This window comes from Sinocyclocheilus anshuiensis, unplaced genomic scaffold (assembly GCF_001515605.1).
Source record: "Sinocyclocheilus anshuiensis isolate Anshui unplaced genomic scaffold, SAMN03320099.WGS_v1.1 scaffold63, whole genome shotgun sequence".
Classification (NCBI taxonomy): domain Eukaryota; kingdom Metazoa; phylum Chordata; class Actinopteri; order Cypriniformes; family Cyprinidae; genus Sinocyclocheilus; species Sinocyclocheilus anshuiensis.
The window spans coordinates 5,385,903-5,400,885 of record NW_015552625.1 but is presented as its reverse complement, the minus strand read 5'-3'; the positions used below and the strand labels follow the sequence as shown (position 1 = coordinate 5,400,885).

The window sequence follows — 14,983 nt, the reverse complement described above, 5'->3', positions numbered from 1 at the left end:
AATATATAATTTCTGAATAGTACATCTTGTAACTAAGACTAAATTTAGTCTTTTTGTTTTAAGATGTGGGAAAAGTTTGTACAAAATCTGTATTTTTGAAAATGTTTAGTTCAATTGTGTAAAAATACATTTATTTTAAAATCTGGGTCTAATTTCAAATCTTTACTGTTAATTGATCATTTTAAACTTTTATTTTGAAATTGTATGAACGACTACTTCCGGGTGTTTTTTTTTTTAAGTTTGGTAAATGTGACAACATTGATATAGTTAGACTATAACACGTAAATGTAATTCATATGTAAAAATTTTAATTAATAAATCCCAACCATAGATATGTATCTTATATCTATGATCCCAACAGTGTGCAGCGCAACATCCTGAAGACGCGACAGAAGTCACGTGACGTTCGATCAGCTGACATCATTGACGCTGAGGAAGACGACTGACAGCATTATGATCAAATTTCTCGAAAAACTACCATCTGAAGAATGTCCTAAAGTAAGTAACAGCAGTTTCCTACACATAATACTATTTAGCAAATAATACATATGCACAAATAGATGCAGTTATTCTGTTCTCGCGTCAGTAGCACATGCCATCAGTTTGAGAACAGCCATGCTGCTCGTAATAATATTGCGTTTTACTCATGAAATTGTTGTTTAATTTAAACCGTCTAATTGGTGAAAACAAATTAAAATTTAAACCAGATACTGTTATTTAGATGTATAGTTCATTTCTGACTTGTGGATTATTTACCTTAAAAACCAATTTGAAGTCAAACTTTTACACAAAAAAAGATATCTGTGGTTTAAAATTGCGGTAAATCTGTAAAAGATAATTGAAATGTTTAAAGCAGACCCAAGTTAATGAAAAAATATAACGTTTTGAAATATGCGTCGGCCCTGATGCATGCCATATCAAGCAATAAACATTGTGGCCAAATTTCATATTTTGAATTGTGTATTTACTCGAGAAATTAAAATTATATACAATTATGCAACTTAGCATTTGAAATTCAATATTTATGAGCTTCAACAAAACTTTTAGCATTATTGTACATTACCATTACAGTTAGTAGTATATGACTTAATACATTGTTTGACAGTAACAAATCAAAAATTGGCAAAACTTCATCATACTGTACAAGTTCAACACTGAAAGTGGCGTAACTAACCCACACTCAGAATTTGTGCTCTGCATTTCACCCATCCAAGTACACACACACACACACACACACACACAGCCAGCAGTGAGTAGTGAACACACAAACATAATTTTGTTGTTAATGAGTGTGCAGAGTGTGGTGTCAACCTGAGTGTGGGTATTGAAGTTATTGAGTGTGGAAGAGAGTGCTGTTCATTCACTCCCTTGACCTACATTTCCTGCCGGAACGGTACTGAGACTCAAACCCATGACCTTCAGGTTACAAGTCCGACTCTCTAACCAAAGTAGGTGAATGAAAAGCGCTCTTTTCCACCTTCATTACCCACAACTGAGGTGCCCTTGAGCGAGGCACCGAGCTCCAAATAGCTCCTGCATGCCACAGCAAAAGTTTGCCCACTGCTCCGGGTGTGTTCACTACTCACTTCTGTGTGTGAGCACTTGGATGGGATGAACGCAGAGGACAAATTCCAAGTACGGATTACCATACTTGGCCTACATGTCACATACTTCAACTCCTTTTTGTATTGTCAGCTCATACACAGGGTGGTGGATGGGGTGTGCGGCCGAAGTGGTCCGAGGCGAACAGATTACGGTGAACGGTGGAGTCTGACAGAATGGGTGGAGTTAATGAACACTCTCTCCTCTTTTATCCGCTTTGCTGTAGGAAGGGGCTGTTCAGATCAAGAGGCAAGTAGATGAATCTGACCAGACATATAAACATATCTATGTACAGAATCATGTCAGTGTTCAAGCAGATTTAGTGGTTGACTAAACATGACTAACTGATTATTTTGCACACACGTCTGAAGATCAAGGAGCTGCTGAGTGATTTGGACACGGCACATGCTGAGGCTGTTCTCCAGGGTGTGCGCTCCAGGTTTGATGAGATCAGACATGCTTTGGTGGACAGAACCAATGGCATCTCAAGCACACAGCTTCAGGACTTCAACTGGCAGTTAAAGGTGCACCAAGCACATATATACACACATGCATTAATCACAGTGATAAGATCATCTATTGATTTTCCCATTTGTTGTTTGCTTTCTTACTTCCTCTTCCCTTTCCTTCTGTCTCTAGCTGGCATTATCCAGCGACAAGCTGTCAGCTTTAAACACTCCTCTGCTAAATCTCAGTCTGGACCTGAAGGAGAATGGAATTCAGAGAACGGTGAATATAGAAATGAACAAAGAGGAGCTGCAAACTCTCATCAGTGCACTAGAGGCTGCTAATAAGGTAATGTTTCAAGGAATAGTTCACCCATAAATGAATATTTACTCACCCTCAGGCCATCCAAGGTGTAGATGAGTTTGTTTGTTAATCAAAACAGGTTTGGAGAAATTTTGCATTACATTATTTGCTCAGCACTAGATCCTCTGCAGTGAATGGGTGCCGTTTGAACGAGAGTTCAAACAGCTGATAAAACATCACAATAATCCATAAGAAATCTCTAGTCTTCCATCTATGAAAATCTGTTTGTAAGCAACTAATCCATCATTAAGCCATTTTTATCTTCAAACCATTGCTTTTGATAGAGTCCTCTATCCATATTATTGCTTTCTTCAGTGAAAAATTCTGATCAGGAGAGAAATATGCACTGATCAAGCACTGTTTATAGGTGAAAATAGTTCTAAGCAAATAAGTTGGTAGATTATGATGTAAAAAGACAACAGGGGATGGACTTTTTCATTATTATGGAATATGGATATAGACTGGTATTTTGGCTGGAAGCCAACAGCTTGAAATTAAAAGCTCATTAATGATGGATTTCTGTATTACAAATACGCAGCTTTTTGCTTCAAAAGATGTTAATTAAAGGACTGAAGTTGAGTTTTTATCAGGTAAAATGTTGAAAGGTAATGGCCTGTAAATAGACAATAGTGGCACCTACACTTAACTCTCCTGGCATTATGTGTCCTATTCTAGGTTGTGTTGCAGATGAAATGAAGATACCAGCGAAAGACTGTTCTGTGCCATCATACTTTTCATTACGAGACAATTGCCTGCATGTGGGCAAACGGAAACCTTACGGACAGAACTGAGAACCTGTCAGTGTCTCTCCTGAGGTGTTCATGAAGGACTGAATATTATTGTTCAAGCTCCATCAGTATGGACCACAGTTGACTTGAAGTTGCCTAAGTAATGGTGGCAGGGTCGTTTTGAGGCTGAGTATTTTGCACTATGAAAAGCTAAATGCCTGCCACAGATCTTGCTTTCAGTTCTCCATGAAATGCAAATGCATTTTGATTTCACACCCCAAAAGGTTGCCTTTCTAAATAAAGTAACTAAAAACATTGAATGTCAACACTTGAGTGTTGAGTTGTATCTTTTTTGCCAATGCAAGACAACACTATGACTAATAGGCAGAAAAAAGGCAGAAACCCCCAGACTTTTTGACGCGATCATGTGACACCACTCACTTGTAATCCTGATTAATAGGTTTGGTGTGCACATGTTGAAGTGGATTAAATCAAGTAAGTTGTATGAATGGAATTTTGTCTTCATTACTGTCAGATCATCTTAATGAAGAGCCAAAGGTGGTTGGTTTATGAGAATTAACCCTTTTCAGTGTCCGTAATTATTAGACTTCCTAGCTCACAAAAACACCAATGCCATGTGGTAATGCAACAAAAAAGCAATCGAGTACAAAAATCAGCTCTTCACATTGTGCTTGGTGAGATATTTTATTTGAATTCATTCAAAAATGTCTATGATTTAAAATAAAGTCTCCTTAAGAACTGTGGTTGCAGTCCTAGGCTTAAATACATAAACTCAAATACAAACACCCTGTCTCATTCAGTGACAGTAAATTCTCCTTCAACACACTCCACATCTACACGCAAGTGCACTGGCCGATAGCATGAGTGCAATTACAGAAATCATACACATAATAGGATACTGTTTTTTTTTTTGGCATTTGCTGTTGTAGGTATCTCAAGCCAAAACACCATGTATGAATGATAGATGGCCTATCAAAAGTTAAATATAACTTCACTTTTATGTGTACGTGTTTGTGTATTCATGCTGATTCTGGCTGGAGCGTGTGAATATGCTTTGTTTTTACATTGCCAGTCTTTGATTAGCATTAATGGAGAATTTCGCAAAGTTAATTCACTCCTGGACAATAAACTGAGCAGCTCATGTCCCAGTCAGATTGTCACTGAAACAAAGAGTGTTGCAATGCAAGCAATTTATTAACATGCCAAATGCATTTGATGTATTTCTAATATACTGAATATTAATGCAGGGCATTTGAAAAGCCATTGAAAGTACCTTTATTTTTAATTATGTGTGGCACCCTTAAGTAATATTTGTTCTATAGAAAAGTAGAAATCCATTCAGAATATTTCTACTCTGCTGTTGTATGTTAAACCCTGTAAAATACTTTTTTTTTTCTTGAAAGGCACAAGTTCAGCCAAAAAGAAGAAAAATCTAATTTGTTATTAAGTCCTATTAGCCATTTTGGTGAGCTTGGATAATATATAACTCACAGTGAATAGCAGTTTAAAGCTAAAATGCAAATGTGAAAGGTAAATACTGTGAAGTCACTTCCTATATAAATAGTTATAACTACATCCCTAAAACAATGCCCATATCTAAAATCATAGCTACATTTTGATTGCAATAATGTTAGGAATGCTGAGTCAAATACTGAACAACAGGAAATAATATATCCCTTTCCTGAAACCGTTTTGTCTTTTAACCTCTTGCTAATGAATCTGGATTTTATATATTGGGCTTTACAGTATAAAATTCAACTGCTGCTATGAATGAAATATGCAGGATTTGTTGGTTTATAAGAAAAAGTAGAGAAAAACATGATGACATCATTCATCTTTCAATACCTGATTTGTTTTAATGTACAAATTTACAAACTGTGAGGACTTTAAACTCGTATCCTGCTTGTCATCATGTGTCGTCATGCTGATGTAAGTACATCCGTTCCTGGCAGGCTGACTACATTTGATAATAGAGAACAAGTGTGTTACATATAGACAGATAATATTTTTTTGAAGTGTAGCCTTAGCCAAGCCCTATAAATACTGTAACCCAAACGATGAGCTCTTTTGCCCATTTCTTGGTAGCAGAGTTGCTAAAGTCTTACTAAGACAAACGGGTTTAATCTACAGTATGTGATGTGTCTAAACTGGGGCAGAAGGTCTTGATTTTAAAGGAATGTTCCAGGTTTTCGTTAGAGGTAAATGAACTTATCTTCAGTAACTATAAATGTATATGATACTGTACATTTAGTCTTGCAGGTGGAGCTTGCTCCATGTAAGCAGAGTACAACTGTTACATCAATTTCAGGTATCCATGAGCATATCGTTTGTATTTACCAGCATGTCATGCCAATATGAATGACTTATGTTGTGGTATTATTATTTCAATTGTCTGGCACATGTACTTCCATTGTAAGTGTCTTACTGTAACCACATTTAAATACTAATACCACAAATACCAAACAGAATTAGGCTGACACTTCCAAGACTTTTACTAATCTTCCTAATCTTTTGCCAGGGTCATACTGACCTCAAACAGAAACAATTTCACTATACTCAATAACTTGCTTTTCTAAAAAATACCTAAATGCTTGCATTGTTGTAAAACAAAGTGATAAATCTTTAATTAAATCTACAGTGTATAAAAGTACCAGACAAAAGTCATTTGTAATTCCTTTCCCAATTGCAATTATTCATTATAAAACCTGAGGGATTAGTTAAAATTATTTTCTGTTGTAATGACATTTATACCACTAATGTTGTCAATACAGCTTGTAATAAACCAAGAACATCCCTTTAAGACCTTCAGTCCTCCAATATATGCAAGATGGATGATGAAAACAACTTCCAAATGCTGTTTTAAAGATTTAAGCCTGTCTACAGCTGCAGGTCAGTCGTCTCAAAAGAAAAGCCTTTTTCTCTCCATTGTGAAGCTGTACTTTCTGCAGTCAGTGAAACTGATCCTACAGAAGCAAAGTGCAAAAATCTGTGACAATTTTAAACTAATATTTGTGACATAATCTACAATAAACAGCTTTAAAAGTTGGGTAGTCATTTTAAGTTATTTTGTCTTATTTAAAAATTATAACAGATTTATTTGATATATGCTTTATAGTTTACCAACAGAATACACCTCCTCCTCCTGTCTGACTGATGGTCAAAACCACAAGGAGGGTAAGAGAGCCTGACCTGATGTGTGAATGGCTGGGTCGAGCCAGTGCTGCTCCCTAGTGGACATAATACAACCAGTATACTAAGTTGAAGAAGGTGTAGGTGATGGGAAAGATGACACGTGACCACTTGTCGATGGCGTTTACGTCTGTCAGGTCTGGAATCTTAACCTTTAGCTGAGCGGCTCGCCTCCTTAGACGACTCTTTTTTCGTGCCATCGGCCTCTCGACAGAGGCAGTGGGCCGGCCGTAGAGGTCCCGACCTGTAAGGGGCTTACGGTATTGGATTCTGGCACTATCATAAGAGAACATGGTGTTCCTCGGGTCCCCAAGAGCACCTAACATCTCTGCCCCGCTAAGGCGCAGGTCAAGGTTTGTCAGGGGAATGTTTCCATGAACATCAACCTTTAATGGAAAAAAAGAGTATATAAGCAGAGAAAAGAGGTAAGCTTTTGTGATTCTTCTTACAAAAAGGTTTATACATAAAACCAACAGCAACTTTGAAAAAATCATTTTTTACAGTGTAATGAAAAAATTAATTGGTGCAACTTGAAGTAAATGTGGAACAGGTTAAAGGGTCAAAGACCCACCTAGGGATGCACCGATACCACCGATCCGATTCCAGCACTGTTTTTTTAATCAACATAGAATTTCTTTACATCAGTGTGTTAACCTGTTCATCAATGTTTTGTGTGTTAAACACAATCTACTAAATATAGACAACTTAATTTTAAAGAAAAATAACAAATGAAAAAATCTATGACAAAAATAATATTATAAACTATGTAAGTGGATAATTCAGCAGCAAAAGTTATTCTAGAAAAATCATGAGTGCACAATAATTTTATAAAATCTAAACATTAAGTGAAATAACACTATTTTAGTGGGGAACAAATATAAGTGAATAAGTGTAGGACTAAATCTGGTAAAATGTTACATTGCTCTTTGTATTGCTCTAAAATACATTCATGAAAAACAAGAAAATATATTTATTTATAAATATATACTATAAATTAAAAGACACTTCTTTTAAATGTATAGCACAGTAATGGAGGCAGCAACATATGATAGGACAGAACAAGAAAGGCTATTAGTAGTCTTTCATTGCACAAAAGTATTATAATACGAAAGGCTCCAATACAAAGCGGCACGAAGCACTTATGTGCATCCCATGCTCAGAATGATGCGCTTGAAGCAACACGCAGTCACAGTGTGCAGCGCTCTGCATAGAGAAGTTCAAAGGCAGCACAAAGAGAAATACTGATGCTATCTGTGATATCTGTGTAATAGTTTATTGAGCCTTTTCTTTTAACAGTTTTAAACTTCAGTTACTGTGCACTCTTGGAAAGAGTTTCAAACAGTTTGAGCGCTGAATGGAGGATGACTGACAGCCGCAGCGGAGAGAAGAGTTTATGTGAACTTGACATTTTTTGGATATTCAACTGTACCTAACATTGAACTATGGAACAGCTTTAGAACACTAGGAATATAGTTCAAGAGAACTTTGTGTTTTTTTTTCGTGGGGCTTAACAATAATAGAATATTAAATGCAGAATATCATATTTGGATCGGTCTCCTCTGACCAATACCCGATCCGGCAGAAAATGCCAGTCTCGTAGCCGATACCGATACTGAGTATTGGATCGGTGCATCCCTAGACCCACCTGAACTTTGTTACTCTCCAAGCGACTCTTCTCGTTGTTGCTTTTTGCAGCTTTTTCTGCCACTTTCTTCTGCAAGTGTGGACCACGGCCGAAGAATATGTAGTTGACGAAGGCATACTCGAGCAAGGCCAGGAACACAAAGACAAAGCAGCCCATCAGATAGATGTCTATGGCCTTCACATAAGGGATCTTGGGTAAAGTCTCCCTAAGATGAGTGTTGATTGTGGTCATAGTCAGAACGGTGGTGATTCCTAAAGTATTACAATGTTTGAAAAAGCTTATTTAGAAACTGGTTGACATCAAAAGTAAATTTAAGAAGTATTGGGGAAAAAGTGAGGTGAAGTGCAACGAAATGTGCTCACACAAACACACACCTAGCGCAACTCTTGCAGCGGAAGCATCATAGTTGATCCAGAAAGAGACCCAGGACAGGATGGTGATCAATGTTGAGGGCATGTAGGTCTGCAGGATGAAATATCCAATGTTTCTCTTCAGTTTAAAACTGAGAGACAGACGAGGATATGACCCTGAAAGTGAGAAATGAAAGTACTTTCAGTGTAGTACACAAAAACACATTCAGATGAGAAACCTTACAGTACACTAGCATTCAAAGAGTCAGTCAGATATTTTAATGTATCTTATACTCAAAAAATCGAAAATACAGTAAAACAGTAATATTGTGAAATATCATTACTATTTAAAGCAACTGTTTACTATTTGAATATATTTTATATTTATGATGCCAAAGCTGAATTTTCAGCCGTCTTCAAAGTCACATGATCCTTCAGAAATCATTACGATATGCTGATTTGATGCTTAATATTTTTATGGAAACAAGGATATCTTTTTTTTTCAGGATTATTTAATGAATAGAAAGTTAAAAAGAGCAGCATTTATTTCAAACAGAAACTGTTTTAGAACTTTTCTGTCACTTTTGATCAATTTTAATGTATCCTTGCTGAATAAAATAATTAATTTCTTTAAAAAAAATCTTACTGCTGGTATACAGTATACATTGTGGTTGGTCATTTAACATTTTAGATTACTAACTTGGCGGGTCTTGACAAGAACAAGCTGCATGTTGGACCAGACTTTATGTCTCAGCAAACTGGATCATGTCTTTAATATCAGAACAGCATTACAACTATATTTTTTGTAAACTAACTAACTAAACTAACTATTTACATATAATTTTTCTGTGCTTACAAATAAAACACAACTTCATTTGAAAGATTGATTTTTGAACTGTTGTGAACCAAAGGTAATCTTGGCATGCAGTAGTTCTGAAGGACAGAGGAGGGTTGACTCATCTCGAAAGAAAGTCTATTCATCTCATGAACATGCAGGGAGCGCACTGTACCTGTGGCAAACACCGCTTTCGTAGACAGTGTTTTATAATCAATAATAGAGAATTGCGGCAGCTCAATGTTGTCCACCCCTGTCACTGAACTTCCTCCCTGCCAGTAGAACTCAATGTCATCTGTGGTGTAGCCATCTGAGAGACAAAAGAGGGACAGAAACATTCAGAAAAACACAGTGACAAAACAGCATGGGAAAAGCTGCCTCTGTCAGTGGTGTAAATCAGCATGTGATTACAGTGAGAACACTTCTGTGAGAGGTCTGGTCCAGGTCTAACTGACAAGATTGTCCCTGCAGACTCTCTGCACTTATCTCTAGGAGAGCACAGTACTGCAGAACATTAAAGCTTAATTAGAGGATGGAGTCTTGTGATAGTCCATTCTCCCTGTTCTTCATTAAGTTCAATCAAAATAAACATCAGCCTAGAGTCCTGAGTGACTGAAGCACAGCGATAATCCTCATGAAGGTCTACTCTTCCCGGCCTGCAATGCTCTCTGAATTTTTCTGTCATTTGAAGTCCTCTCCTCTTTAATGTTTGAATCTGAGATTGCATGTCAAATTTGTGATGTTTGATTAAATGTCGCTGTTTTCTACAAATAGGGTGTCCCATGACTGTCCCAAAATGATTGTTAGCCTGTTAACTGTACCAAAATAACAGTGTTGTATTGTTGCATAATGTAAATTGATATTCAAATCACTTGTAGTAAAAATATTGTATTTAAATATTAAGTCCACTAACAAAACCATAATATGTATCTGTTCCACATTTTGCATTAAACCCTGTTGCATGATTTTCTTCCTACAAACATGTAAAAAAAATAAAAATTCAATGAAAGATCTAAGCATCTAAGTTTCTCAAAAAGCACCGTGTGTGATTGACTATACTGCATATTTATCTATATCTGTAACTATTGTTATTTTATATTATTATTTTTATATTAAGTTATTGTATGCAAACTGATTCATTATTTTTCTATAATTTATAGGAAATAAGTTTATCAATAACTACAAATTTGATCACAAGCTAAATTTGCAACCTTGTTACCTGGCAAATTACGTTTTTATTGTTTTATGTAGTTTTTGATGCTTTAATGTTTATTACTAAGCTGTACTGAGATCTCTAATTTTGGTTTGTTAAAAAAATAAGGGATATTTTGCCCAAAAATGACAATTCTGTCTTCAATTATTAAATCACTAGAAGATATTTTGAGAAATGTCTGTGTTGTTTTGTCTATACAAGTGAAGTCACTGGTAATATAATTCTTAATAAATATTTTAATGGTCCTTATTTTCAAACGTGAGGGGGAGAAAATTACAGAATTTTCATTTTTGGGTGAACTATCTCTTTAAGAACACCCTACTTGTGGAAAGTATTTTTGCCTACATTACAGTGAGTCTGATCTTGTCTTGTCCCATGGATGATGTGTATGTGGTGAAGGTGGCATGGTTTATGTCTACCGTGTGAAAGTGACATGGTTTATGTCTGCTGTGATGTTGTGGTTTCTCCTTCAAGCTGTGCTCTGACATGACAGCAGCCTCGCAGGGCTACAGCTGTCTGCCCAACAGAGCAGACACCCAATTACAAACACTGTCTGTCACACCGAGAGAGACAAAGTGCAAAAGAGATGGAGTAGAGGAGATGAAAGAGAGCAAAAAGAACGAGTGACAGAGTAAGACATTCGCAGAGACTACGAAAGACGAAACAGAGAGATTAGTCAGCACAACCTGATTCTCTGCAGGTGTTTGTCATGATAAATGAAATGATGCATAAATGCACTATGATTACACAACTGATTGCACCAGTATTTTTGCTGCATTGCAACTGTTGCTTGCAATTGCATGCAATAAAGAAATGTCAGCATCTTTATGTAATACTTTCAGTGAAAACTGGACTTTCATGTTGGTAGGATCTAGGATGTAATAGTTGTGTTGTATAAAAATGTTTTTCTGCATTCATTCTATATATATATACAGTATTTTTAGTGCAGTTAATTAAAAAGAATATTGTGAGGCAATTTTCCTACCTAAGGAGCAATACAAGCTTGAATTACTATATTTACTATATTAACCTCTTCAGAGGTGATGCCTTTCACATAGGACATGTTCATATGTTCATAACATAGTGCAGGAAACACTCAATGCTTAAGAAACACTCAATGCTGTGTCTTAAAAATGCATAAGACGTTGAAAAAGATGTGATGCAAAAGCTGAATGTACATACAGTACTTAAAAAAAAAAAAGCAGAATACAACAATACAACAAATACAGAATACAACAACATGTCCTGTGTGAATGGCCCCCAAGTCTGCCCTGGGGTGCGTGTTCCATACAATTAGCTGCTTAACCACCATAGTACTATACATCTTTGGAAAAATTAACTAGTCATGACTGTTTCACAAACTGTAGCAACTGTCACACAAAGTGCTGGGTAGCAACTAATTACATGTAATCTGGATTACATAATCAGATTACAAAACGTAAATACTTGTAATTAGAGTATATTACATTTTAAAATTCTCATAATCAGATTACAGTTACTTTTTTATGGATTACATATTCCCACAATGCCAGTAAATTATTCAAAAAATATTTTTTTTCTAATTCTTCTTTTTTCCTCTTTTAAATTTCCATTTCTAAACATTTCTAAAAATGTTCCTTTCTACTGTGTAATACCATATTCACAAAGACAGACAGAAAGAAAGAAATATTTCAAGGAATTCTTTCTCATTGCTTTTTTATATCAATATGGTACGTTTAATGGTATGTCTGCTCTTTGGTCTGTTTTTAAGACACTTTGCACTTTTGTCACTTTTTCACTTTTGCATATGGAAAATAAAAAACTATATTTTTGATAGACCTTTTTTGGTCTGATTGGATGTTTCCAGTGTGCGGACAGTTTCAGCTACCTGTTGGATTAAAATCTGTAATCAGTAACAGACTACAATTTGTAAATAATCTACCCAGCTCTGGTCACACATCAGTTGTTCGAACCACATTGGTTCAACAATATAAAACTGTTGTTGATGTCACACAAGTAGTGGAGTAATAACTTCTGCAAACTGAGATCTAATTAGTGTCAGATTATTGCTGTAAATAATGAACATGGCATTGGAAGACTAAATTGCTGCTTTTGTTCTCTGTTGTTTTGCTTTACGTCATTCCCCCGGAACTGCTTCCAGTGTACAACAGTGAGTGCAAGCTACATTAAAGTGATTATTACGTTTTGAATATGGATATTTTTCTTACAAAAACGCATCGATTCGCTACAGAAGGCCTTTGTTCACCCCCCGGAGCCATGTGAGACACTTTTTTTTTATGGATGGGCGCATTTTATTTAACTGCTTTTGGACGGATGCATGCAACACCCGCTGAGTGGCATGAAACAGCTTGAAAGATCAAAGACTTATATTTTTAATATAACTCCGACTGGATTCGTCTGAAAGAAGAAAGTCATATACACCTAGGATGACTTGAGGGTGAGTAATTTATGGGCTAATTTTCATTTTTGGGTGAACTAACCCTTTAAAGGTTAAACCACAAACAGCACTTACAACTTTCAATCTCCAGCGTGCAGTTCTGCTCATCCAGCGGGTATCTGCGCAAATCCATCATACAAGCAGCTGTGGTAGTTATCCTACAGATATGAGGTGAAAAACAACACAACACAATACTATTATAATCAAGCAGTTCATGCTGAACTAATATTGATTTGACAAGCACGTGTACTTCTTCATATAACAAAATAACAAATGTAATCATCTCCCAATCAACCCGCGTTAAAAGAAATAGATACAAGTACTTGGCTGTTAATACGCACTAATATATGCTTATCGTTTATTCACATCATTGAAATGTTCTCTCACAAGCTGCTGGATAAACATCACTGCAGAAACACTGTGTTCCTTATACTACTCTCGTGTTTCATCCCTCTTTATTCCACTACTGTGTAATTGCCTTAACGCCGTCTCAGTCATGTCTGCAGCCCCTCTTTGAAATGCCTCTGGCTGGATCTTAATTACGCTGAGCTTTAATTAACACGGAAACACACACGCGATGGCCTTTCATTGCATGACTGCTGCACTTTTAGACAACTTATGATGGAATTGCTTCTTCGTTCTGCAGTCCTGGGTGAGTTTTGGTATAAAGCACTTTTTCTTAACAAACACAGTGATAAATACATGTTTCCTTTCCACCCCAACGAAAATACACTTTATTTTTTACCTTATTATACTGTATTGTTTTTCTGAGGGGCAGAGAGATGGTTATCTAATCAGTTATCACATATATTTATAGGCACACTCATATGTGCACACTGCTATAGAGCAGCATATGTCCATACCCCTCAGGCATAGTACACTGGATATAAATTATATAGTATTGAGCAAGATGGAGAGTGAGGGAATATCGGCCAGACAAAACCTGCATATCTAACTCTGCACTATGTAGGGAAAGCTTTCCCTCTGCAGAAAGACATGAATCTTGACTTGAATTAATCAATATTTTAATATTGATTTAGTAATTAATCAATATTTTATGTTTTGGCATTTTAACAGTGACTACTCAACGTTTATTCTCTTCTTGAGAGTGTAACATACCATAACTGATACACTTTTAGATTTTTTTTCTTTTTAAGTCGCAGTATTATAATCTTGAAAAGCAAAATGACATAAGATATTAAAGTGTATTTATTTTACAAAAATGTTTTTCTTATTTTTAGCATAAATCTAACCAAATGTAGAGAAACGTCTTGGTTAAGGCAGCAGATGCAGCGCATATTCAGGTTTTCGCTGAGGAGCCGAGCCAGTGACCCGGCCGCTCAGCAGTGGTACAGCAGCCGTGGCGACAGTTAAATGGTTAACGGTAAATTCCCCTACTATATACGGTGAAAAACTGTATTGGACATTACATGTATTGGACATTAATTTTACGGGAGTATACTGTTTTTGGAAGTGAAAAAGACCATATAATTTTCAGTGAATAACCGTAAATTGACATTCCCAGAATTCCCTGCGTTACATTTCAAATTTATGTTTTTTTTGTTGAAATAACTATGTTTCTTCTTCGTTTTTTCTTATCAGTTTTGTATATTAGGGTTGTGTGTTACACCTAATGTTGTTAAATGAATGTTTATTGCATTATTTCAGTTTCATGTGTGTTACCATGATGGTGTTTAGTATTTGTGTGAATGACACTATGCACCTTCTATACATGTTATTATTTAAAAGCTTGTGACTCGAACCCGGTGAGTGCCGCGTAGCCACACCCACCTCAGGACTCGGCCATGGAGCCAGTGTTAAAGCGGTCTCATATGAAGCAGCCCCAGTGGTGTGACTGCTGCTGCAGCTGCCATATGCCCCAGGAGCCTCTGAAACTATTTCAGTGGGACTGCCGTCTTGCCCTTGAACATATTCAGGCAGCTCAACACCGACTGAGCACGTCCTTGCATGTGGCATGCTCGACTGAATCCAACTCCATACCGAGAAAAGAGATCCTCTCCAAGGAGAGTTTGCTCTTTTCCCAGTTGACCCGAAGGCCCAACCGGCTGAGATGCGAAAGCACCAAGTCCCTGTGTACACACAACTGATCCTGAGACTGAGCTAGTACGAGCCAGTCGTCGAGGTAGTTGACA

The 14,983-nt window shown here is 36.5% G+C and overlaps 2 protein-coding genes across 2 annotated transcripts in view; one reads left to right on the top strand and one right to left on the bottom strand.

Moving 5' to 3' along the window:
- The first annotated feature begins 361 nt into the window (after nucleotides 1–361).
- Nucleotides 362–3,658, top strand: commd8 (COMM domain containing 8). Its single transcript, XM_016457838.1, has 5 exons — nucleotides 362–498; nucleotides 1,696–1,851; nucleotides 1,974–2,126; nucleotides 2,242–2,397; nucleotides 3,088–3,658. The coding sequence occupies exons 1-5, from the start codon at nucleotides 454–456 to the stop codon at nucleotides 3,106–3,108; spliced, it is 531 nt and encodes a 176-aa protein (XP_016313324.1). The 5' UTR covers nucleotides 362–453; the 3' UTR covers nucleotides 3,109–3,658.
- Nucleotides 3,659–6,308: 2,650 nt separating this feature from the next.
- gabrb1 (gamma-aminobutyric acid type A receptor subunit beta1) overlaps nucleotides 6,309–14,983 on the bottom strand; it is a 27,904-nt gene continuing 19,229 nt past the window's right edge. Inside the window, exons 5-9 of the mRNA XM_016457906.1 lie at nucleotides 12,906–12,988; nucleotides 9,356–9,490; nucleotides 8,370–8,522; nucleotides 7,996–8,246; nucleotides 6,309–6,736 (exon numbers count right to left, since the gene is read on the bottom strand). Coding sequence (XP_016313392.1) covers nucleotides 6,389–6,736; nucleotides 7,996–8,246; nucleotides 8,370–8,522; nucleotides 9,356–9,490; nucleotides 12,906–12,988 — 970 coding nt within the window. The 3' untranslated portion in view covers nucleotides 6,309–6,388. The remainder of the gene's footprint in view (nucleotides 6,737–7,995; nucleotides 8,247–8,369; nucleotides 8,523–9,355; nucleotides 9,491–12,905; nucleotides 12,989–14,983) is intronic.

Coding starts and splice junctions, on each gene's coding strand:
- commd8 (XM_016457838.1), top strand. CDS start 454: ATGATCAAATTTCTCGAAAAACTACCATCTGAAGAATGTCCTAAA. Junction 499..1,695: donor CATCTGAAGAATGTCCTAAA/GTAAGTAACAGC, acceptor TTGTATTGTCAG/CTCATACACAGGGTGGTGGA. Junction 1,852..1,973: donor GGGGCTGTTCAGATCAAGAG/GCAAGTAGATGA, acceptor ACACGTCTGAAG/ATCAAGGAGCTGCTGAGTGA.